Here is a 25,542-nt window from a genome sequence, read left to right on the forward strand (position 1 = left end):
AAGGATCACTGGACCAAATGCCTAATGGTTCTAGCTAAGTGACTATTTACGAACTTTTCCTTAGCAAGAGCATGTCAAACGACTAAGGCTGCATTTAGTTCAGCTTTCCTAAAAGTCCACCGAGTGAACGGTAGGGCATTTAGTAAAAAAAAAAATAGAAAGCATCGAGTGAAAACCAGCATTAACAAAGTTGGAAGTCCAAAGGCATGTGGGGGCTTTCAGCATTTTCAGAAAGTCTCTCTAAGGGTTAATGAGTTTTCTCAGTTACCTTTCTTGCCCCCCGCTAACATTTTCGGATTCATGTTTTACCCATTTGATAAAGCCTTCAGTAGCCTTCGATCACATGGTCAACGCTCATCGAGTCATCTCTGGTTGCCTCGTCGATGCTCGGCGACAATTGCACCAGATCTGTTTGTTGCGAGACTCGCCGAGTTCACAGGGCATTGTCACATCTGGGGTCTGGGGATCTTTGAGCCTTCGCCTGGGCTCGCAGCACTGGCCAGGTGCGAGACTTGAGGCTCATCGACTGCAGAGGTGACGGCCAATTTCCTTCTAGCGTTGTCGACTAATTTGGCCCCCCAAGGCTATTGAGCACTTCCATGGATAACTCAGTGACGAGCCATTGAAATAGTCGCTCCTCACTTGGAAAGAATCGCCGTCGGAATGAGCCATCGTCATGGACAAGGAGACCATATAAAAATCACAAAAGAGATTCAAAAGGTCCAGTTCACAAGCATAAATGTGGTGATAATTCATGTCATTGGTGAAACAGAACATTCCAGAAGACAAAACTCCAGCAAACTCACTGGTAAGATCATGTAAAAGCCCTTGGAAGCATAAGGAAAATAGCTTTGCTTTGCCTTTTCAACTTGTCCTCCTTTTGCTTACGTCTATTGTTGTATAGTACAGAATCGATCCAACAAAAAAAATGGATTTTCCAAATCTTCCTTGCCAAAATTTACACTCGAGACTTTCCCTATGCCCAACCACCTCTTTCAACCGCAGAAGTTCAGGCGCAAATTTACCACCAGGTGCACTCGAATGAATGAATAAAGGATGCCATCACCTGTTGGAAGTGAGCATTCGGGACAATGCATGGTGGATTTTTCTTTAGCTGTCCTGATGGAGCAAGATGAATTACCAACCACAAAGACAATCTAACTCTCACGGTCAGCCCGGTTCTGCTGATTACTCCAAAGCACCCATCCAGAAAGCACAGCAATGTGAAGAAACTCGTTCAAAAGATGTTTTGCCCCCAAAGGCTCATTATATGAGTAAAGTGAATCATCCATGCTATATAACATGCTGAGGTCTGCTGGCTTTGGGTTGCCAATTCTGTGTCACTGGGCCACAGTAGCAACTCAGAAAAGAATCACTCTCTGAATTCATGTTAATAACAATGAGAACAGAAGCTTGCTTACTGATAATCAGTCATGGACTCCCAACGTGATGAAAGGTGTTAATAGCCCTCAAATGTATCTCTGTATGCCTCAAATGACCTCCTTGAGAGAAAGAAAATCGTCCCGTGGATGAGATTCTTCCACCCGAACTACTGTTTTATCCCCAATGTCCCTCCCCACAGACACCCATGCCGAAGCTTGAAGTCCGACCTGAAACATATTCCCAGATATTACAACAGAAGCTTTCTTGTTCTCACAAGATAGGAATGTAACAACGACCAAATAGCAAATTGAAATTTCTCCATTCCAAAAGGAATTGCGCATACAACTCTGCGAAAATTGATCTTTTGTCTCTGCCAACAATATTTTCTAAAATGAATATAACCTTATTTTAGAAAGATTAGACCAATCCATTTAGTTTAACGTTGGGTATAAGGCAAATCTACCATATGACGTCATAATGAGTTCCTCAACAAAATAGACATGATGGTTTTGGCATGTTAAAATAAACATCCAGCCAAAAAACTGAAATATACACAGTTGCAGTCCCATAGTGAGTGGTTCAGCCACTTCGCCACCTTCTATGAGAAAATCCTTGGATCCTCCTATGCCACACTGCTGTTGTAGACATGATTCCGCTCAGAAATGAATATTAATGCACTACAAAGCAGTCACCTTCCCCCACCCCTTCCTTTTGTGATTATCTTTCTCAAATTTCCTTCCCTATTTAGGGTTTCGCAATCAGACAGGCTCATCCACAAACCGACCCTTCCCAGTCTAAATAGGTTGACATTCAAATAGAAGGCAGACGTTCAAAAACACATGCTCAGTTCTTAAATCCTTACTGAAGGGAAGGTACATTAAAGATGCTAGTTAGCCATCTTAACTGACCTAGGAGATGGAGTCATAAGAATAAAGAAGTTAAAAACTACTCTGTTAAGAGGGTTAGAGCGACAGACAATAAAATTTAAACTTGCATGCACTTGGAGAAGAATGGGACACTCTTCAAATCCAATCATTCCTACAGCCCATTCAACTGAAACTACGAAATGAAAAGGTCCTTACCCTATTTGCTTTTCAAAAAAAAAAAAAAAAAAAAAAAAATTCCTTGTTTGAGAACGATAAAAAGAAACAATCACCCATCATGTCATCGTCATAAATTTCTCAGCCCAACTGAATGAACTATACTCTCAAGCATCTCATAAATCAATGTCAAGGATCTAATCTAATGATTCCAAATGACAAACCGTTTTAATTAAGCAATTTAAAGGCCAGCAACAAGCGCTTAGTAGATCTTATTAAAGTTAAATATACTCACTTGCCTCACACAGGCACAGACATATGTAACACAGGAGATGATCAACAATATAATCACAAGACGCCATAAGTTGCGAAGGATGCTCACCTCAACCAACAATAATGCTGCAATTCTGTCTTTAATAAATCTTAGAATCAGTGCATGATATCTCTTTTCCTTTGGTTGCCTTCTCAAAAATTCCAGTGTCCAATAACGAAGACTCATGTTGCAGATCTTCTTAGCAAGCCTAGCATTCATATTTACACTTGAAGCAATCCCTTCAAGCTGTCCCGCTGAAAAAGGGAGAGATTCACCTCGAAGAAATGCCTTCAGCTGCACAAGTGGACAAATCTAATTTCAGAAACCAGATAGGCCCTCAGCCAGAAAAAAAAATACAGGTTAAAATCCTCTACAATTCTTCTGTGGCTAAAACAATGACATTAAAATCGCACTAGAGAAAAATCAAAAGACAGTAGCGCTTGGAAGCAATCTCCTAAATCCTGGTGAAATTATGCTTCAGAGCCCATTTACCAAATAAGATAAATAAAGAAAAATCCACTATTAGGCACCAAGCGGGGTGATACTGCATTCACAAAAAAGAGCTTGAGCACTGTAAATTACAATACTATGAAAATATCTTTGCGGAACAATGCATTGCATGGGAACACAGCTTGTTAAATCCATTTTTTAATCATATCACAAGGGATAGCATGTTTTTTTAATAGTCCACAACAAGCAGTTCCTGAAATAGAAAACACTGCCAACTGAATAAGTGCTACACTTCCCCTTCCATGACCTTCTCAACTCCCAGAAGCTTGACAGTATAATTGATGGTGAACTGCGATGTCTAGGTGTTTCTTGGGGCCTTTCTCCATTGTGATAAGCAGGAAAGATGGCCAAGGCAGAGTATAGTGCTTCTATATTAATCTTTCTCCTTTTATGGCCATTTTTTTTACTTCTTGAGAATGTTTTCATCTTTTCATTCTTAATGGCAGGGTTCGGTATTCAGTGTTTCAAGTTTTGCCAACTTCTGTGAGGCTGATTAAGACTTAACGAAAATAAAATAACTCACCTGATAATGAGCAAGAAGGTCCATATATCTACGGATAGGAGACGTAAATTGAACATAACCAGGAATTCCAAGAACGCCATGTCGTATAGGCTTCCCGAAGTCAAATTCTGCGGCACGCATAATCTTGACCAAAGCAGAACTCCTAACTGGTCCTTCTGGAATGTGCGAGAATGCAGATACATCGATATTCGATTGTGGCTGCCCTCTGTAAGGCAAGGGAATGTTGTTTTGAGAACCATAGGAGGCTATAACTTCGCCACAGAGTATCATCATTTCAGATACAAGTCTCATTGCAGGCTCAGCTTGGTCTTCCACATAGAGTTTTATTTTCGGTTCTGGCTCCTCAGGATCAGGCACCTTTATGCGCGTTTCCAGAGTTGCTGTGTCTATTGCACCCTAAAATTTTCAACAAATGTTAAATTTGCAAAAACGTGATAAATCAAGCCAACTGAAGGGAAGGTTACTGCAGATTTATGTATTTATAGTCACTCTCTAGTCTAGATGTTCTAGAAGCTCATAGAAATATATTCTTACATCTATCTTTGAAACCGGGCCTGATAGATGAGAGCGTGGTATCAAATTCAGGAAAGATAAATGGATGATACAACCAAACTGTTCTTGAACAATGCTTCGTTTTTTATACATATGACCAGGAAAGGCTGTTTTGGCACATTAAGTCACAAGACACAAAGGGCTTTCTGTTTTTCTGGCTAGGTATTTTCAAATCAGAGCTTCAAGACATTAATTATTCGACTTATATATCAATTTTATGCATTTCAATAGTGGAATAAAACCTCAAATATATGACAACTGATTTCACTAATTCAACCAAAAACCTAAGATTCAACCAAAACAGGGAGAAGCACTCTCAAGAATACATAAGATTCTCCAGAAAATTTACATTCATCATCCATGAAATGAAGCAGTCGATATTGTCGAATATATCAGGCCAACCTGCTGTCGACGCCATCGCAACCGAAGAACTGCTGCCTCGGATAGAATTTTCAGTTCAATCTCCTCTTCTAAGTTCAGATGAATCAGCTCAGACGCACTCTCGTAGGTCAGCATATATGTTGGTTTGATGACAGAATTATCAACTGTGAATTCTGCAATGCTATAGCATCCACAATTTGAACTGTGTTATCATCTCTTGGAAATTCAAAATCCACAAGTTGACCACAAATGAGGAATGGAACACCACATTACCATAAAGATGATAAATTTGAAGAAAGTAAACTGGCATCTATATATATATATATATAGTCAGATAGCAAGATAAGATTCCAACAGTGTAAGCATTTCAATAATCCTCGTATATGGCACTGACGGGAGGTGTTCCTGGAAAAATTAAGAGGGTTACCTCTTTTAACCACTTAAATGACTCCATACCAGTGTTCTTGCTTTTAACCGCATATAATCCAGAGGAACACAGTACATACTCCTCTTTTCTTACAGTAGTAAGACAATCACCCATAAAATTAAGAAGCTCCAGGCCGGGAGTTAAATTTACGTATGGCATAAAATGTTTCCATGTCACAGAGAATGTGAGATTCTGACAAATAGAGAGAGCACTTGGACACAATGCACTTAGATGCCGCAGATAAATTGGCCAGAAAGCCCTAGGGATTACCTTCCATCAGAGTGCAGGACAACAGAAACAGTAACAGCATTACAGAGCTCTCCTTGTTTCAAACTCAGTGCCTCCATAGCAAGTTTCTCGGGGAACATTGGATAGGTGGCCGTAGGCAAGAAAATAGAAGTTCCCCGCTTCATCGCTTCCCTACATATCATAGAGATACGGAGGATGAACCTCTAAATAGTATTTCCAGCCATATCAACTAATGAGTTACCAAAACTACCTATCAACTACGCTTCCTGGTCGAACAAATCTGGCTGGGTCTGCAACATGTATCCAAACTTTGATTCGGCCATCCGGCAATCTTGTTGCACTCAAGGCATCATCAAGCTGCAAATCATCGCCAATTAGCCATTTGAGCTCACAGCATGCGAGAAAAACTCTGATTCTTCTTCCAAAACGGCATATCTATTCAAAACGTTTTAATTTGCTTGCCTTTTGTTCACACGTGATGGGAAAGAAGGCAATGAAGATAAATATGTTAGTTCCTGTTATTGTCGTTCATAGCTCCCAATCATCCACGAAAATTTTAGTAGGGCTGACAATTCGTGTTGGCATGTCATAATGGCGTTCATAATTAGTGTAGATATTTGTTAGAATCAAACATCATAATGTTGATTCTCTATGTCAAAAAGTTTAATTAGGATGGAAACGTGTTAATTCGCATGATTCGTGCCAATATATAGGGCTATGTTTATCGTGTTGTGTCATGTTTGAGTTTTCTTTCTGTAATTTATCTCTGTAAACGGTCCTGTCCAATATTACCAGCTTTAAAATATAAACTTTAGGTCTTATGTGGAAACATTTCTGATATCAAACAGGCCCTTAGTTCCTTCCAGCGTCCCTCCTACATATCATTTCCCAGTCAAGTACATGCAGCCTCCTTGCACTTACTCATATGATGATATCTCCGAGAAACAGATATAGGAGACTATAGTTCAAAGAAGCAAATGATAAATCAATCGATGCTTACCTCATCAGCCTCATCAACATCGATTGCATACACCTTCAGGTCAGTGAGATCTTTCCGGTCAGACTACTCTCCAAAAAGAAAAAGAATGAAGGATTAAAAATCAAATTGAGGATTTAATGAAGAAATTAAACTTAATGCCCCATAACTTTGGTGGTTATTCATGAATGCATTGTTGTTAGAACCTTACTCACAAAAAAGGGGAAGCAATTGTTCTATCATCCATAGATGAGAGATTATGTACAAAGTTAGTTTAACAAAGTCTGACCTAGAAAGTGATTTCATTAACTGTGAAGCAAAAAATATACATACCTCATCTAGGTCAACTGACTGTGACAGAAGACTCTCAGCAGCTGATATTATCTCATCTGAATGAACGGTGTGGACATTCAGTTTTAACAGATCAAGGTTGACATGTACGGGGAAATAGCCAATATCTATGAGAAGATTCACTGCAGATGATGCAGTTTTTGTCAGTCCCATTGCCTTCAGGATCTGCCCAAACAATGGAGAAGAACGGTTACCATGTGACGTTGCATTCATTCCAATAAAATGGAAGCGATCCTAAGGCATCCATAGCTAAAATGAAAACTGATGCTCATGAAATTGCAACACTAATTTTGCTTCACCCAACCAAAAAACTATAAGTGTAATAGTTGTTTTCTCCCTCATCATTCCAAGTGAAAAAACCCAGAAATCAAAGCCTGACACCTCTATACCCCCACCCCCAAAGAGACAAGTAAAGGGCCAAACAATGTAACATGGATGTAGAAATGTACCACGCCCGCTAATTTCCTCTGCTCATCATTTTTGCATGCATCAATTGCGTAACATTCAAGAGACTCTATTTTCTTTCGAATTTTCTCTTCCGCAAGCCATGTAGATTTCCGAGGTTTAGCAGGGAAAGGCATCGACTTAGCAGATGTCAACAACTGAACAAACTCCTCAATTTCCTTCTCAGCAGCTTCTCGTGCAAGCTTCCTACGCATCTGTTCTTCCACCTAGGATATCATGTAGCCATAACCAGTGTGAAGAGAGAGAGAGAGAGAGAGAGAGAGAGAGAGAGAGAGAGAGTTTTTCAAAGATAAAAGGAAGAAATATTTCATTTTTCAAATCCTTCTGTACACTTAAGTTGAAGCTACTCAAAAGGAATCTTCTAAAGTTTTACTCGAATAATTCAAGGTATCTTATATCATCTAATAGAAGACATGCAAGCTAAACTTCCTCCATCTTCACTGAATCAGCACTCTTCAGACATAAGTACGTCACCTACGAGAAAGTTACCTATTCCATCAATTTTCCATCGAATCTACCATGATGTATTTGAAGAACAATAGTTTCTGAGAACTGAATATTCCTTCACATGGCACCTGCAATCCACTGTCCATCCAATTGTAGACATTCTCAGCGTAGGATAAGCAACAAGTACCTGTGCAGCAGGCCGAGGACCATAAATTCTACGCGAGCCTTTTGCTTCAAGGATCGTGAAGTAAATTTCATCCTTTGAAAGCAAAAGATGCGCGCAATAGCTCTCCAAGGGTTCTGAACTGCCAAAGATCATCTGTAGAGTAAGCAGAGGGTATTAAATGAAACAGCATAGGTCCGTTTGATATCCAAAAACTGCTCAACAACAGTCAGACAAGGGGGAAATGTCAAGGTGAACCAGAAAAAGTTGGGTCTAGCATCCAAAAATGCATCATATAGTACCTCCGCCAATTCTTCTGCTGTTACTGACTTGTTTTTCTCCAGAAGCTCAACCCAAGCAAATTCAAGCAACGTCGGGTCCTGCATGAAGCCAAACAAGAAATTACTAGTCTAGACAGAAAAATGGGCATGTTGGGAATATACAAGAGGAACTAACCAAGTTATCTTCAGCCCTCTGTACGAAGTCTGAAATTTCTTTCTGGTCAAAATTTTCAACACCCGGTACAATAAAAGTAATCTGCTGTGGCTTTATCGATGATGTGACACCATTCTGACATCAAACCGAATATGATTTAGGCAGCTTTAAAATTGGTTAATCAACGAAGATTTAGTGCCAACAACTAGCAACCTATGTGCTTTAGTTGTATCAAGCAAAACCTGATCAGAAACCATCCAATTTTTCTTGCCATCGGGCCTCTGAGTGACTGCCAACAATACTTTCTCAGAATCTTTTTTGAACTCCAGCAGCAACCCTTTCTCTAGTGCTCGGTTTACTAGCTTATCTTCCAAAAGTTCTCCACTGCTGGTGAGCGCCATTCTGCGATTAGCATTATAATATCAATCAGAAATTATTGCAGTAACACGCCGCCATCATCTATACCAGCTCAAATGAGACTTAGGAATAGGGATTTCCCCATCGTGTACAAGAGCTGAAGAAATAACAGCCTATCAGGAGGACAACTCAGGTAAACTTGTCCGACAAGAAAATACTCTTAAGCAACAACTTAACAATACTTGACTGACCAATGCAGATCAATAATTAACCTAATTTGACCGAACTGGACACAGAGACCTCATCATTTCGGCCCTCTCACAAGGCGTCTACACAGCTTCATCCACCCACCATCAAGGAGCGTCCTACTGAAGAAAGCCAGCTGGAAAACACAATCAAGCAAGCAAAGAAAAGAGGAAGCAGGACTTTTACTTGGAAGCAGAGCAGGCGAGCCTCCGCCGGCGCGACTCCCTAAGCTCCTCGATGACGCTCTCGACGAGGCTGTGGACGCAATAGCTGCGAGCAGCGCCGCCGCCGCCTCTGCCATGGCCGGACGAGCTCCGCTCGCACCGGAGCGCTGCCGCAGCGTGGGAGGACGTCCGGAGCGCACGGGGGCGGCAGCAGAAGCAGAGGCGACGCAAGGCGTGGAGAGAGGGAGGGGAGCGAAGCACGGAGGAGCAGCCGTTCGCGGCTCGAATCGTCATCATGGTTCGCCGTCGATCGATGGTGATCAGCGGCGGACGCGGGAGGCGGGATTCATGTCCGTACGAGCATCGGGGGTAAGCGTTTTCGTGCGCGGTTGCGGTTGCGCCAGAGAAGAAATGGAGGCAAGACCGTTTCTGTGTGGAGCGGAGCGATTTGCTTCTGCTGCGGTTCAAGCTGGTCAGGAAATTACTCGCCCCTACTTTTTCTTATTTTTGTTATTTATATATATATTTATGGAGTATTTGCTGACAAACTCTAAAATTTGTCATGAAAATATAATTTTTTTTGGCCGAAAACGTAATTGAGTCTTAAATTTTTTAGAAAGTCTAATTAAGTCCTACAACATATCAAATTGACAATCAAGTTCCTCCATTAACTCCGTCCAATTTGGTTAACAAAAAATGATGAGATTGCTTTTTATTTTGTTTTGTTTTTATTTTGTAATTTATTGTAAAATTATAAAATAAAATTAACCCCCTCAATGCTGAAAGGGCCGACCATAGTGAGGCTAGGGTCGATCGGTGTCGCTGGCCACCCGGCCAATTGCTCGTTGGTTTTGCCTCTTTTTTTTTAGTTTATTTTTTATTTAATTATTATTATTATTATTATTTTTTGGTAAGGTAAGTGTGTATTGAACTTTTCAAAAGGCTAGGTACAAGTGGAAAACCGGACACAAGAAACCATGAACCATGAGTGGCACCGTCGGTGCCAAAGAGGGTTCAACGGTGAGCCGGTTGCAAAATACAAAGCATGAGCTAGAAGAATGTGCACATAGTCAAGCAGCCCGCAAGGGGAGAGAGCAAAAGCTAAACAAAAAGCCAGTAGGGCAGGAGATAAAAAGAAACAGCGACATAAAACATGCAAAGACCGGCAATACAAGGGAGACCGGTTCACGGACACCGGAAGTGACACCAAGGGAGAGCCCCCTGGGCAAAATAAGCTTCTGATCATCGTTGCGTGGGTCGATGCGATAAATGAAGAGGAAGAGGCCGAGAGTTGTAGCAAGAGAGGTCATCACGAGCAAATCAACGGTTGACAATCACTAGCGGGAGGGATATGCGCCATTTTGTGTACTATAGCCACATAAGTATTGTCTTCAGTTGTTGGGATAAGCGTGCAAGGTTCGAGCAAGTAATGGCATCCCAACAAGACATTTATACAAGGAGCAGCATTCTACGTATTTGGACCATGGGGGTTTATAATGATGCTCGGCGATCTTCAAAAATGGTGGTAGAAAGGGCCCAATTCCTCTGTATAGTTCTATTGAAGGGGTTGTCACGGATAGGGGCCATAGAAACGACTTTGTCCTTGACCATTTTAGTGAGATGCAACATGATGGCCGGTATAAAGAGGGCTTTGTTCCGGAAAATAATGTTGTTACGCTCTATCCAAATGATATGGCATAAAGCTCCAAAGGAGAATCTAGCAATGCGGTGCCAAAAATATCGGGTACCTATCTGTTGTTTGGCCCATCGAATGTGATCCAACCACGACCGGTTGCACCATGTGAGATTGCATTTAGATGCCCAATCCGCTGCAAGGCCGTGAGTAATGGGACAGCCAAAGTAAAGATGGTTGATCGAATCCGGTCGACATTGACAAAAGGCACATACACCAACATCAATCCTACGGATCTGGAGTAGTAATACCTGCGTGGGTAATCGGTTGTGGGAAGCAAGCCACATAAGAAAGGCATGTCTCGGTGCAATAGCCTTGTCCCATATAAAGGAGTGCCAATGGACGCGTCGTCCTTGAATTCTAAGGAAGTCCCATGCAGAAGAGGCTGAGAAGTTCCCGGGAAGGTTGAGGTGTCCGGGAGAATTTATCTTCCTTATCGTGTACAAAGGTAGGAGAAGGCCCCAACCACCGTATTATGCCGTCAAGTATAGTAGATGAAGACCAATCCGTGTGGTAAAAATTCCGAACCGTTACCTCTCGAGGTATTCTAGAACGATAAATGTCGCTAGCCGTAAAGTGTTTGAAGAGGGGGCCCTTATGGTGCCAATGATCAAACCAAAAAGATGTGGAATGGCCATTACCTATTCTCCATTTGAATTGCAAGTAGAAGTCGTTCCGGAGATCTAGGATTTTCTTCCACGCCCAAGAACAAATGGTGGGCCCGCTGGATGTCCAGAAATTAGAGTTTTTCAAGAACGTGGAGTGTATCCATTTGCACCATAGCGATTCTTTGTCGGTGAAAAGGATCCATATATGCTTCAAAGTGAGTGATGTGTTGCAATCCGATAGGCTACGAATACCGAGCCCCCCCTCCTCCTTGGGGAAACAAATATTTCTCCACGACACCTTAGCCCCCCCACCCCCAAGTCCGGGCCTTTCCATAAGAATTGCCTTAGGATAGTCTCAATGCTACTCAATGTTGACTTTGGGAGGGTGAACACGGAGGCCCAATACACATGTATACTGTGCAAAACTGATTTTACCAATTGCAACCGCCCGGCGTAAGACAGAAATCTTTGGGTCCAAGCACGTACTCTATATGTCACGGCATTCACTAGTATATGGCAGTCAGTTTTTGAAATCCTTGAAGCAATAACTGGGACTCCTAAGTATCGAAAAGGTAGCTTACCTTCTTGAAATCCAAGGCAATGTTGTAGCTGCTCCCGTAGGGTACTGCTGCCTCCCGAGAGGTATATTTCACTCTTGGAGTGATTTGGTTGCAAGCCCGACCAGCTAGAAAAGAGCTGAAGTCCTTCTTTTAAGAGTTTGATGGTGTCGATGTTTCCTTCGGCAAACAAGAGGACATCGTCGGCAAAGAATAAGTGTGTCACCCTGGAAGATTTACACCGCCAATAATACTTGAAACCCGGTGAGGTAGCCTTGGCGTGGATGATGCCTGAAAAAACTTCCATGATCAAGGTGAATAGATATGGAGATAGCGGATCACCTTGTCGAATACCGCGGTTGCTCGAGAAAAATCCATGAAGCTCCCCATTGATGGCAACCGAAAACTTAGGCGTGGTGACGCATTCCATGATGAGCTTGGTTAGAAAATCCGGAAATCGGAAAGCTTGAAGCACCAATTCAAGAAAGGCCCAATCCACCGTATCATACGCTTTGCGGAAGTCTACCTTGATGGCACATTGAGGAAGGTACGGATTGCGGTGAAAGTTCGCAAATAGCTCTTGCGCCAACATAATGTTGTCACTAATCCTTCTACCTTGGACAAAGGCCGTTTGCGATGAAGATATTATGGAAGGCAATAAGGTAGCTATCCGGTTGGCCATAATCTTAGTAATGCATTTGTATAAGGTGTTGCAACATGCAATGGGCCGGAAGTCATGCATACTCATGGCGTTTGGAGTCTTCGGCACCGGGCATAATATGGTAGCATTTATTTGTTTGAGTAGACGTCCGGAAGTGAAGAAATCTTTGATTGCGTAAACTATAGACGGGCCAACAATATCCCAGGAAGATATGAAAAACTCAACATTATAGCCATCGGGTCCGGGAGCCTTACCTTTGGCTAGGGAGAAGAGTGTGGCTCGAATCTCATCCTCCGTTACAGGTCGGGAAAGAGCCTGGATTTGGTCCTCCCGAAGACCGCGACCTATGTACTCCCGGATAGCATGCACTCCGGGCCGAGAGGATCTTGAGCTGCCATTTAATAGATCCTCAAAATGGCGAGTAATGAGAGATCGAATCTGAGTTGGTTCCGTGAGGAGCGCACCAGCTGGATTGGTAACCGATAGGATGCGATTTTGAAGCCGTCTCTTGTTGACGGAATGGTGAAAGAATTTCGTATTCATGTCGCCTTCCTTGAGCCATCTAACTCTCGATTTCTGTTTGTAGAAGGACTCCTCGTGAAGCCTTAGTGTAGAATATCTACGAATGCATTCCCCTTGAAGGTCTAAAAGAGTCTGGTTTCTGAAATCATGTTGCAGTTCATCCCGCACCGAGACAAGTTGTACTCGAGCTTGTTCAACTCGTTCGGAAATTTCACAGAAAGCTCTCCTGTTCGGCTCCTTAAGCCGGTCCTTGAGCAGCTTGAGCCTGCTAGATACAATGAACATGGGAGTGCCGGTAATAGGAGTTGTCCACACCTGCGTGACTATATCCAAGAAGGAAGGGTGAGAAGACCAGTAATTAAAAAATTTGAACGGCCTCTTAGAAGCCGGAGGCTGCACAATCTTTACCACCATAGGGCTGTGGTCAGAAATGCCCGGGGCCAAGAAGGTGGCCTCGGAATACGAATATAAATGGCTTCACTGCTCATTGATCAAAACCCGATCAATCTTGCGTTGCTTTCTTGCCTCACCCGATGATGTAGACCAAGTGAAACGATGGCCAATATATCGAAGGTCATCAAGCGCCGCTTGTGCCAAATAGTCTCCAAGTTCGTTAAAAGACGGAAGCCATGCGTTGGAGCCCCCCATCCTATCCGAATGGTCTCGGATCGCATTAAAGTCCCCGGCAACCATCCACGGTTCATGGCACGCACTTAGCCGAATAAGATCCGCCCATAGAGTTCTACGGGCAGTAAAGGTATGATCGCCATATACAATTGTTAGAAAGCAAGACTTGTTCATGGTAATAAAAGAAAGATGAGCATGCATCATCCGGGAGGAAACCGAAATAAGCGGTAGATCAATCTCCCGAGGATCCCACCCGATCCAAATCCTACCTCGAGGTGAAAAGTCATAATTAGCTAGCCAAACCCACCCCGGAAGGAGACTAGCAGAAATAGCCCCAAAACGGGATTGTTTGACCTTTGTCTCCAAAATGCCAATGCAAGAGAGGCCTCTATACCTTATAAATGCTGTGATCTCAGCTTGTTTAAGGGGGTTAACAAGACCCCTAATGTTCCACACTCCTAAGAACATATATACAAGGAGAGAGGAGGAGTGTTACCATTTTTTCCGACCTTTCTTCCTCTTAGACTTAGGCTTTGTAGTGTTGGAGGAAGAGGGACTATCCGCATCATCAAAGTAGGAAATTTCACGGTTTCGGTAGTGGTTGGTATCGGTAAAGCAAATACCATCGCACGCGATCTAGTAATTGGCGGAGATGGAGAGGATAAGTTTTCCTCAAGATCCGTGGCTGCATTATCGACATTCCCATCACCATTCTCAGCTTGGGATGAGTGGATGGAGGAGGTCTGTGAATTGTCAACCGAGTGTATCGAGTGCTGTTGCGGGGCGGGAGGGATAGGGTCCTCTGCCGCAAGGTTTCGTGAGGTCTCTCGGATAGGAAGGGTCTGATCAACCCGAGCAGCATTATTCTCGATCTGCACTCGAAGGAGGATCCCAGCGGGTTGAGTAGAGATCATAACAGGTTGAGGTGAAGGCACATCGGGTTTGCGTTGTGTTCTCCTTTGAACCCGCTACCACTCTTCTCTACTTTGGGCCCGAGCAGAGATGTCGGGTTGTTTGTTCACGGGAACATCGGAGGTGGCAGCACATGGAAAGCCGGTCATCCTGCATTTGTGTCCATATATTCCACATGAAGCACGGGAAAGGGGCTTCCATTCATACTCAATGTGAATGGGAATTAGCTCTCCATCCCACCGTATTTTAATGCTGTCAAGGCGAGGCTGAGTTGCCTTGATTTCCACACATACTCGGGCAAAGGAGAGTCTCTTCATGCCTTCCGTTTGTGCATCTACATAAAGTGGCTTGCCAATGGCACTTGCAATACGACCAATCCCCGATTGCGACCAAAGAGCTAAGGGGATGTCCTTGAGTCTGATCCATATCGGGAGTGTATCATGATCTTCCTTCTTTAGCTTGAGTTTAGAATGCCAATTCTGCAGCATCATTGTGCAGTTTTGAATGGAGATGTGTCCCATGTCCAGGATTTTCCTTCGAAAGGATTCATCCGGGATACGTATGAAGTAGTATCCACTATCATGCATGCGTATATCTACAACTTGGGCCCCCCAAGTCTTCTTAATCACCTCCTCTGTGAGCTTGAAGTATACTTTCCTCCCCAAGAAGCGTCCCACAACACATTGGGTGAGCAATGGATTTTCATCCGCCACTATGTCGGGTGTGATGTCTACTATGGGTTCTCCATCCACCATTGAGGGGGCAACATAGGCAAGGTTGTACCCCTTTGTCATTGCTCTCACAACATTCGCCCAAGAGCGAGTTTGTACCCCCTTGGGTCTGCTCATGCTCCTGCGATCTTGGTTCCCACCCGCAACTGATTTAGGCACATTGTCATTGTGGCCACCATCCTTGGTGTTAGAAGGACCAGCTGCCAAAGGGTCTATATTCTCTCTCCAATGGGACATAGGGGGTCTGGATTTCCTTCCCCTTGATCTTCCCCTGCTCCGCCTCGGGTCACGATCAGCCCGTCGTTCACTTTCATTAGCAACCTTACCAGCAGTTATATCACCTACATCCGTCGCAGCGTCGACACACTTCCCTTTGGAAGGTAAAACCATTCCGGGCTGTGAGATTAGTTCGAGAACGGAGGATGGAACTATCTCATCACTAGGCTCCATTAATAGGTCAGGTTGCAGCGGTGAATCTCCAACCACCAGTCAATACATATACACAACCACCATTCAAGCAGCCAAAAGCAGGAGAATTTATAAATAGCGCCAGGTGCAAGATTAATAGCAAAGTAGTTCACCGTAAAGGCGTGGGTGAATCGTTGTAATCGAGCACGAGAAAACCAGAGGGCCCGAGAATGTTCACCTGTTCATCATCCGCCGGAGTGACTCCACCAAAGCCGGACGGGAGGGATGTGGGGGGTGCAGCGAGCCCTATGCCAACCGTGTTGTTTGAATCACCGATGTGAGGAGTCCGAGTCTCGCGAAAAACTCCACCCAAGCAGAGATGAACCCAAATTCGAGATTCGTAGATCCGTTCCTCGGGAAAAAAAAGGAGCGATCGAATGGCAAATCCGAACAGTGTGGTTGTGTAATGGAGCGCAACAACCTTCACTGCCAAGAATCAAGCTAATCCAACGGAGGAATCGGCCGGAATCAAGAGAAGTCTACCGGGTGAACAGTACATCGCGAGGGAGCCGACGGGAGCATTTGGAAGGGGCGTGAACAGTACCCGCGCGCCAAATGAAAAGTTTTATTTATTTATTTATTATTTATATAAAAAAAATCGAATTTGGATCGAAATGGCATCGTTTTGGACTTGCCTTTCATGTTTTGGCTACGTCAACACCACGTAAGAGAGAAAAAGTAATAAAAAGGCAACATCAGCATTTTTCAATAGCCGAATTAGACGAAGTTCACGAAAGAATTCGACTACACCAATTTGGCTAGTTTTGGAATTTGATTATACCTTTCGAAAGTTTTAGAACTCAATTGCATTTTCGCGACAAGTTTTAGGACTTCCAATAGATACTATTGATTATGAATATAATTTTTGAATTTAGTCTCGGCCCCTGTGTTTACAAAAGATGTCTTTGTTTCTTATACTTTATGATTTCATTGAAATTTATCTTGTTTCCTATGCTTGATGGTATTATTGACTTATATTATGGTAATCGAACTTTATGGGATAATTCGCTCCACTTATAACCTGATTCAAAAGATGATAACCGCGCAAGATTCGGGCTAGGGTCCGAGGCAGCCAACCTCTTATTCATCATGTCCTTTAAGAATTCGATTTCGATCTGTTCAATTCTCGCGATTTTCGAGTTGCTCAATTTGATTGTTCACATCCATGTACATATTTTTCTTAGGGTCGATATTGATCGAAGATAATCTCCGGCTGGCTGTACAATAAAGAAGAGCACGAAAGAAGCCACGCGCGCGCGTAGCGAGCGCTCGAGACCTAGTTCCTTTACTAAGAAATTTTTTGAAATTTAGTGTGTTCGTCAATCTAAGGGCCATCTTACACATCATGTAGTAATCTTCCTACTCATTTTTTCCCCGTCCATGGTAAACCTTGCTCCAAGGACTGATACAACGAATGTGTTACCTCCGGTAGAAGCTGTACAAGCACTTATGTCTTTCAGTGGGATCGGCATAGGTTCTACACATTTTTCTAAACGTAATTCGTGAGGTGAATGCAATTTTGGAACGACCCGGTTCGATGAGGGCGAAAATCGAAAAGTGATCGCCGGAGCGAGAGGCTCGGACCCGGAATGACTCATGGCGGGCTTCTAAGATAACATATGAGCTTGGAATGAAAAGAATTGTGCACCGAATTGGGAGAGAACGTTCTTGGGATATATATGGGAAACTTTTCCATGTATATCCCAAGAGAGGCGCCTATTTGGCATAACGATAAGCTTAATATCAGAACGCTAACGTTAACGGAAAAATTACCAAAAAAGTTATAAACATATTGTAATTATGCCAATTCAATCCTAAACTTTTTTATTTTTGCTAATTGAGTCTTAAATTTTTTACAATTGTGTCAATTTGGTCCATTTGACCGGTGGTGATGACGTGGCAAATTTTTAATAATATTTTCAAATTTTCAATTAATTTTTTAAAATCTTTTTGCCATTTTTTAGTTTTTTTTTTTTTTTTGGGTTGGGCCAGCGGGACATTCAGCAAGGGTTCGTGGCCCTCGCCCGGGGTCCGGTGGCCGATAGGAGGGTGCCAGCCCAATCAAAAAAATTAAAAAAATTGCCACGTCGGTGCCGGCGACCAAATGGACTGAATTGATATAATTGCAAAAGATTTCGGACTCAATTAGTAAAAAAAAAAAATTAAGACCGAATTGGCACAATCAAATTCCATGATAAACCGGTCACACTCCGGATCTTCCTCCAATGTTCTATCACTACAAAAATCAATAAGTTTAGGACTTTTTTTGTAATTCTTCCCAATGTTAAGCGTTCTTAGATGGGAGTATTACCGAGATGAGTGACCTCATTATGTATGCCAATGGACGAAACCGTGAGATTCAACACGGGACGCACCAAAGCAAACAATGCCTCACATAAGCTGATCCAAGGTTGCGACAAATACTTGCCCATTCGCCATCCGCAAAATTGATCCACGAACTATTAATTTGGTCCTTAAACTTTGATTCCGAACAATAGCCCGCTTAAGATTGGTTCAAATATCTTGTAAAACGTATGCTTTTCTGGGGGATTGTCTAAGATAATTTTGGCTTCAAAATTTGAAGTGTCTCGCTTAATAGGCAATTTCGGATTTAGTCAAGCTTTCAATTTATAAACATCTAACGGGGTCATTTGACGTGTCTAACGATGCTATCACGCACGATGTCGACAGAACAACCGTATTTCGGGATTGGGAAGTATGAACAAGATGAACTAATGGCATTAGTCGCAATGTTTGGTTATTGGAAATGAAGCTATTGAAATGGAATGGATCGTCCTGCTCAATTTATTAGCGTCATTTGGTCGATTGTAACTACGCGGAATGGAAATGAAAATTGGAATCGAAAATTGCCGCATGTGGATGATGATGCGTTTGTTTGAGTGAAAGTGTTTTTCGGATTTTTATCAGTTTGGTTAACTGAAAATGACTTAGTCAACGGAAAACATTTTTCAATCAATAAAAAATTCATATAAAAAAAATTAGGAAAGTGAATTTTTAAATCTAAAGATGCGAAAACGGCAAAATGACACTTGGAGTATCAAAATTTGTGTACCACGTTCACTTTAGCGCCAATATTTTTTTTTGAATCACTTAAGTACTAATTTTTTTAACAAACAGTTATTTCAGGCCAAGTTCGACGACCCTTACCAAAATTCGTGCATGGCGCATGCATGGTTCACCAAAGATCCCAATCAGCAATAAAGAAAATCCAAAAATTAATAAAAAAAAATCCACCTAATAAGCTAAAAACTAACAAAAAAAAAATAGTGAAAAAATTGATTAGGTTGATATAGATAAATTCTTTTATAGTGATCGTGAGAAATTCCACTAATCAAGGTATGTTTTACTTAAATTTGATGCCATTAGGGATGTGCAAAGTAAATTCCGTGAGCACGAAAATGTATACGAACTCGATTTATTCGAACCCGGATAGGTCGAGCCGGACTTCCGGCCCTAAATAATTTTTTGAATTCGTGCTCTGATTGTTTCATTAAAAAAATTAAAAAATATTTCTAGATGAAATAATTGATTAATAAAAAAAATTATTACCGATAATAATTTACATTTAAATATTAAAAATATTTTTTATTTTTTTATTTTTATTTTTCGCTGAAGGAATGGAGTATGGACTAGTTACGGCCGGTTCGGTGGAACCGGCGGTTCCGGTTCGAGAACCGGCGGTTCCGGTTCCACGAAAAGGTGGAACCGGAACCGGCCGTGAAAAATGGCGGTTCCGGTTCCGAACCGGAACCGGCAGTTCCGGGCCGGTTCCGGTTCCGCTTCGGAACCGCCGGTTCATTCCGATTCATTTTTAATAATAATTTTTAAAATAATAAATAATAAAATAAATATAATAAATTATAAATTATAAAATACAATTAAATTGTACATTGTAATAAAATATGGGAAAAAAAAAGAAGGAATGGGCTTGAACTTAATGAATTATCATTAAGCGGCCTACATATCTTCTTGGGGATAGAAGAATCAAAGCCCATGTAGTTCTTTTTACCTTTGAGAACCCCAACTTACCTCATCGTCAATCGTCGCTACCCGTTGTGGTACCCGTGGCGGTGATATCTCCAACATCATCGCTAAAAAATTCGTGTTCACGATCTAACTCTTGGTGTCGATATTTCGCCCTCGTCCAATCGCCGACACAAGCTTGAGCTTCCACAGAGTCCGGGCTTAATCTTGAACGGCGAGAGTCCAAAATTAATCCTCCGTAACTAAATGCTTGTTCAACCGCAACCGTTGAAGAAGGGGTTGCTAATATTTGACGAGCGATGAGGGCGAGAACTAGATACTCGATTTGGTGACTCTTCCACCACTTCAGGATTTCGAAATCTGTACTATGTTACGCATCACGAAACTCAAATTGAGTGGTTAAATATTTTTCTAATTCAGAAATATTACCTGTTGCCCCTTTTTTTTTTTTTTGCCTACTCTTAAGCATATTATACCCTCTACTAAGTGAACTACCACCTTCGCTACGTGAGGCGGTAGATTGTAAAGATCCGTAATCACTTAAACCATATCTACTACAAAATTCTCCATATAATGCTACTATAGATTCTTTAACATGTCCTAATATATTTGAAATATCTATTGAATCTTCCAAATGTAAACAATCATGATAATACACATTCAAATAATCTTATAAACCGTCTAATTTAATACGTGGATCAAAAACAATACCAACTAAATAGACAAGAGGAATTTGCAAATAATAATGCAACCATTTTTCTCGCATTACTAAAATAGTTTAACCTAATTCGGTATCTTTTTCATATTCACTAAAAACACTACTAATATTAACACACTCTATTAAAAATAAATGCGTAGTAGGATAATAAATACCAGATAAAGTCTTAGTAGCATCATTAAAAATTTTCAAAATATCTAAAATTTTCTTGCAAACGTCCCAATGTTGAGGAAGTAAAGTAATTTCGGGAATATTTTGTGAAATAAACATACATAATAAATCTTTATATTCAAAAGTTTGCCGAAGCAACTCGTACGTAGAATTCCAACGAGTCGGAATATCTTTTGGAAATCTTCTTGACCTTCTCCCATTTTGTTTACAAAATTTTCCCCATGATTTCATACATTGGGGACGACTCCATAAAAATTTAATTGCACTTTTTATTGGGGCGAGAGAAGTGTCAAGAGTTCGTAAACCATTTTGTACACATAAATTTAAAACATGACAAGCACATCTAATGTGAAAAAATTGTCCGCCAAAAGTGGGTTTGCAAATATTTTCTAATTCGGGAATAGAAGCGGTATTTGCGGCGGCATTATCAAAACCAATTGAAAATACTTTATTTATTAAATTATATTCTTCTAAAACTTGCCTAATTATTCTATAAATATTATGAGCCGAATGGCTTTCATCAAAAACTCGGAATGCAATAAGTCTTTTTTGAATCATCCAATTGTCATCTATCCAATGATACGTGACACCCATATAAGAATGAATTTGCCAAGGATCACTCCAAATATCGCTACCTATATGCACACGTCCATTGAATTCCGCAAAAAATTTTCCTAAAGATTTTTTTCCTTTTTTATAAAGATGAAAAACTTCGCGTTTAAGAGTATTTTTTGGAATAGTTGGCGCTTCGGAACCAACGCAGTATTTATCAAATATTTCATATTAAAATTTTCACCAAGTATTAAACGGAGCATGATCAAGGGCAACATATTCACCTAATGTTTGTTTATAAAGTGCTTCAGTGAAACGAAATAAAGGATGAGGCTTAGAAGTGGCGTACCCGGAAATTTGTTGTTGCGTATTGTCGATCCCCGCTTGCGTTGGATGTTTTTTCGTCAAATGCCGACGGAATGTTCCGTAGCCGTCTCCTTTTGTGAATTTATAAGTTTGCGAACAATATTTACATTTTACATTATACTTACCTTCGACTTCATCACGTACCTTGTCGAAGTGTAGCCACAAGTCCGATGTATTATCTCGGCCCTTCCGTTCCGGCTCATTTGCCGTTGACGTTTCTTCGACACCGGTGGGAGGATGAAGACTTTCTTGTGTTGGGATGTGCTCGACGTTCGGAATCGGGACATAGTTGATATTATCGTCGTCGTCTTCCCAACTTGCATACTCACGAGGATCGTATTCATGAATGGGATACTCGGAATCTCCCATAGCCATCTTGCCCTTGTCGGCATTTCTGCTTCCACTTGCCATTTTTGAGAGAATTGATCGGAAATTCGATTGAGAGAATTGAGTCGGGATTGAGAGAATTGAGAGAATTTGAGCGATTTGAGAGGATTTCAAAGAGAATTCGAGAGATTGTTCAGAGAATTTGTGACAAAAATGAAAGGGGAAGCATATGAATTTATAGGCAATAATCATTTTTATTTTTATTTTATTATTATTTTTTTAAAAAATATAAAGCAACGGCCAAATTGGCCGTTGCACAAAGCAACGGCCCAAAGCCAAAGGAGAGGGGGGGCCGGGGCGAGAGCCCAACGGCTCTCGCCCCGGGCCCACTTTTATTTATTATTTTTTTTTGGTGTTCGGAACCGGCCCGGAACCGCCGGTTCCGGGCCGGTTCCCACGTTTCCGGAACCGTGGGCCCAGTCAACGGGCTGGTTCCGGGCCGGTCAACGGGCTGGTTCCGGGCCGGTCAACGGGCCGGTTCCGGGCCCACGGGCCCAAATGGCCCCCTCTAGTATGGACCCTTAAATTCGTTTTGGGATTGTCTCTCTCTCTCTCTCTGTCTCATCAATCCTTTTCTCCCTCACACGTTCAACACAAAGCTGCGCTGCTGCAGGGAAAGGACAGCGATGAGTAGGAATGTAGGATGGGGTAATTTCATCCACTCACACAGTCACACATCATCGGGGCAGGTTAAAAAAAAAAAGAGCTCCAAGTAAACCATGTTTCAAATAAGAGTCCGAAATGCTTTCATTTTCTCAAATAATAGTTTGAAGTGAATATTTCTTCAAATAAAGGCCTGAAGTGACCATAAAATCTCAAGAAAGGGCATGATTTCAAGGGCATTTTCGTCTTTTTACTTATTTGATTTTTTTATTAAAATTTTTTTATATGTTTTCTCAAAAATTAACAAAAATATTATTTAAAAAAAAGGAAAAGACAATGTAGCCCTCCCGCTTGTGGCCGCCGCCCCACCACCGCTCGGGGGGGGGGCGGTGGGTGGGTGGGGTGGGCAACGCCAGCGGGGTCGCCGACACCTCGGCGAGGGTCGGCGACCACGTCTGCTAGATGAGAGGGCCTCTGGCCGTTGCGAAAATCGGGAGAGGGTTGGGCCCTCTCCGGGATCTAGGTGGGAGTTCGCGGGTGACCCTACCGGTCTTCGCCGCCCCCGCCGATTTTTGCTACCCTCGCCGACCCCCCACCGGCGGTGGGCTCGTGGCCACGGCCTCCTGCCTGTGCGACATTTTCTTACTTTTTTATTTTTTTTACACGTGGATGCCATGTGGAATAACTTTTTTTTAAAAATTCCACATAATATTAAAATTTTAATAAAAAAATGCTACGTGTATTATTTGGCCGGAATTGGCACTTAACTTATCGCTTTTTCTCTGATTTTGTACTTAATTAATCGAAAAAAAATATTGACGCTAAAGTGAGTACCGCACATAAATATTGGCACTCTAGGTGTCATTTTGCTATGCGAAAATACTTTTTCAAAAGGGTTAATATCACGAAAAATTCCAAACTGGTATACATGTGATAAATTTATCCCAAATTATTATTTTAATCAAGAAAAACCTCAAACTGGTATGCTTATGATAAATTTATCCCAAACTATTCTTCTGATCATATAAAGCCCCAAACTAGTATATATGCTATCAATTTACCCACAAATATTTTTTTTATTACCAAAAATCCTAAATTGGTATATCTGTAATCGATACGCTTGTGGCAAATTTATCTTCCGTTAGTTTTCATTAAATTGAGTTAATATCATGAAAAGCCCCAATTGATACACTTGTGCCAAACAAATGGTAAAAATCCCAAATAGACACACTCGTCAACTATTATGTGTCATCTCACTTAGCAATTTGATGGTAAAATTTAACGAAAACTAACAAAGGGTAAATTTTTCATAATTGTATTGGTTTGGATAAATTTATCACAGATGTATTAATTTAATATTTTTTATGATAAAAAAAATAGTTTGGAATAAATTTGTCATTGATGTTCGGTTTGGGGTTTTTTATGGTTAAAAAATATTTTAGAGTAAATTTGTCTCAAGCTTACCGGTTTGGAGTTTTTCGTTGTAAAAATTGTTCCTCTCAATTTTTTTAATTTTTCAATATTTAATATTTAATTAATATTTATATTTTAGATTTAGATTTAGATTTTTAATTTTTTTTTAATTTTAATTATTGATTTTACTCTATTTTTAAATTATTCATTTTATTTACAATTTATTTATTTTTTTCTTTTCTTCCTTTTCTCTTTTCTTCTATCTCCACTGCTCACTATAGGCCGGTTGCGGTGGAAGACGTCGTGACGAAGGAAGAAGGAAGAAAGAAAAGAAATAAAAAATAAAAAATACAAATTTAAAAATTTAAAAATAATTTAAAAATTCATATTTTTTGGCTAAGATATGGTCATGAGATTGAAATCATTTTCCAAATGAAAACCAAACATCAAAAAATATTTTCGGTCACATCACCAAATAAAGAAAAACAAATCATTTTCTTGAAAAATGATTTTTCGAATTATTTTCCTTTTTCATGGAATCTTCTGCAAAATAAATGCACCAAGACTCGGACTTGGTAACTTTTGTACGAAAAATAATTAATATGGTAGGCTCACTTATCGGATTTGGCATTTGCTACTATTTGTAACACCTTGGAACAATAAAATCTAAACCATAAAAACAATGGATTACCAATTCTTGCCATTGTAGATTTTTGGGCGAGTTGATTTTGCGAAAAAGAAATGTTTTGAAAATATTTTCATAAAAAATGATTATTTGTATCATTTAAAAAAATGATTGATTAAATATTTCAACTGATACAAATAATCGTTTTTTTATAAAATATTTCTCCAAGTTATTTATTTTTCATAAAATAAATGAAGCTTTAATTACCAAATTCTTTTGGTTCTTCTTATATTTGGACCCCACCTTGAGCTTTGCAATAATACCCCGCAACTTACCAGAATCGTTTTCAATAATCCAAACTGTGTCGTTTTTGCCACCCCCTGAAATTGTATGTCAACCGTGCTAGACATATTAAAAAAACACAGGCGATTCCGAACGGAAAAATTTTAGGCCATCGCCATAACTCGATGATTTTTCTTTTTTTTTTTTGTTAAGATGCCCAAAGACTGGTTTCAAATTGTCCATGTGCAAATACTTTCGCGCCATTTCTTTCTTTCGGATTAAGCCCGATTATTTGCTATCGTCTCGAAAATTATGATGTTCTAATTCATGATTAAAAGGGATTGCAACTATGTTTCGTGACAACAGCATTACTGGATTCCGAATTGTCGAACGTGCAGTGCAGTACGGTAGAAACTACGATACATGTTAGAAAAAAAAAAAAAAAAAAAACAAGGTCACAACTCTAATTCAGGGGCCATCCCTAGTCCGAAAAGCAACATTACGAGGTGGGGTACGTCCATTATCGTCCAAACTAAAGGCGCACATAATAACATTAAGTGCAGGGATGAAGATCGTTCAATTACTTCAATTTGGTCCTTCAATGTTTTTTTTGTCTAATATATAAGTTCGCTGTAAATTTTCAATTGAATCGATTAGGT

The 25,542-nt window shown here is 40.9% G+C and overlaps 1 protein-coding gene across 4 annotated transcripts; it reads right to left on the reverse strand.

Moving 5' to 3' along the window:
* Positions 1-774: 774 nt before the first annotated feature.
* LOC115739862 (ribonuclease II, chloroplastic/mitochondrial) lies at positions 775-9,447 on the reverse strand. Of its 4 annotated transcripts, none has more exons than XM_048271468.1 (15): positions 9,005-9,446; positions 8,458-8,617; positions 8,237-8,350; positions 8,083-8,160; positions 7,805-7,936; positions 7,155-7,376; positions 6,688-6,870; positions 6,379-6,441; positions 5,629-5,735; positions 5,400-5,549; positions 4,724-4,883; positions 3,770-4,165; positions 2,806-3,030; positions 1,422-1,610; positions 775-1,343 (listed from the first exon to the last, which is right to left on the reverse strand). In XM_048271468.1, the coding sequence occupies exons 1-14, from the start codon at positions 9,277-9,279 to the stop codon at positions 1,491-1,493; spliced, it is 2,385 nt and encodes a 794-aa protein (XP_048127425.1). In that variant the 5' UTR covers positions 9,280-9,446; the 3' UTR covers positions 775-1,343; positions 1,422-1,490. The 4 variants fall into 4 exon arrangements, with proteins under 4 accessions (XP_048127425.1, XP_048127423.1, XP_048127426.1 ...); XM_048271466.1 differs by having other exon boundaries at positions 8,458-8,620; XM_048271469.1 differs by lacking the exon at positions 9,005-9,446 and adding an exon at positions 8,715-8,829.
* Between the last annotated feature and the right edge of the window lie 16,095 nt (positions 9,448-25,542).

Source organism: Rhodamnia argentea, chromosome 10, assembly GCF_020921035.1.
Source record: "Rhodamnia argentea isolate NSW1041297 chromosome 10, ASM2092103v1, whole genome shotgun sequence".
Taxonomy (NCBI): Eukaryota; Viridiplantae; Streptophyta; class Magnoliopsida; order Myrtales; family Myrtaceae; genus Rhodamnia; species Rhodamnia argentea.

Excerpts from the sequence above, each read along its gene's own strand:
- LOC115739862 (XM_048271467.1), bottom strand. The coding sequence starts at position 9,279 with ATGATGACGATTCGAGCCGCGAACGGCTGCTCCTCCGTGCTTCGCTCC. Across the intron at positions 3,031-3,769 it reads ACCTTCTTGCTCATTATCAG|CTGAAGGCATTTCTTCGAGG; the intron begins GTGAGTTATTTT and ends CCACTTGTGCAG. Across the intron at positions 1,611-2,805 it reads CAGCATTATTGTTGGTTGAG|GTCGGACTTCAAGCTTCGGC; the intron begins GTGAGCATCCTT and ends AATATGTTTCAG.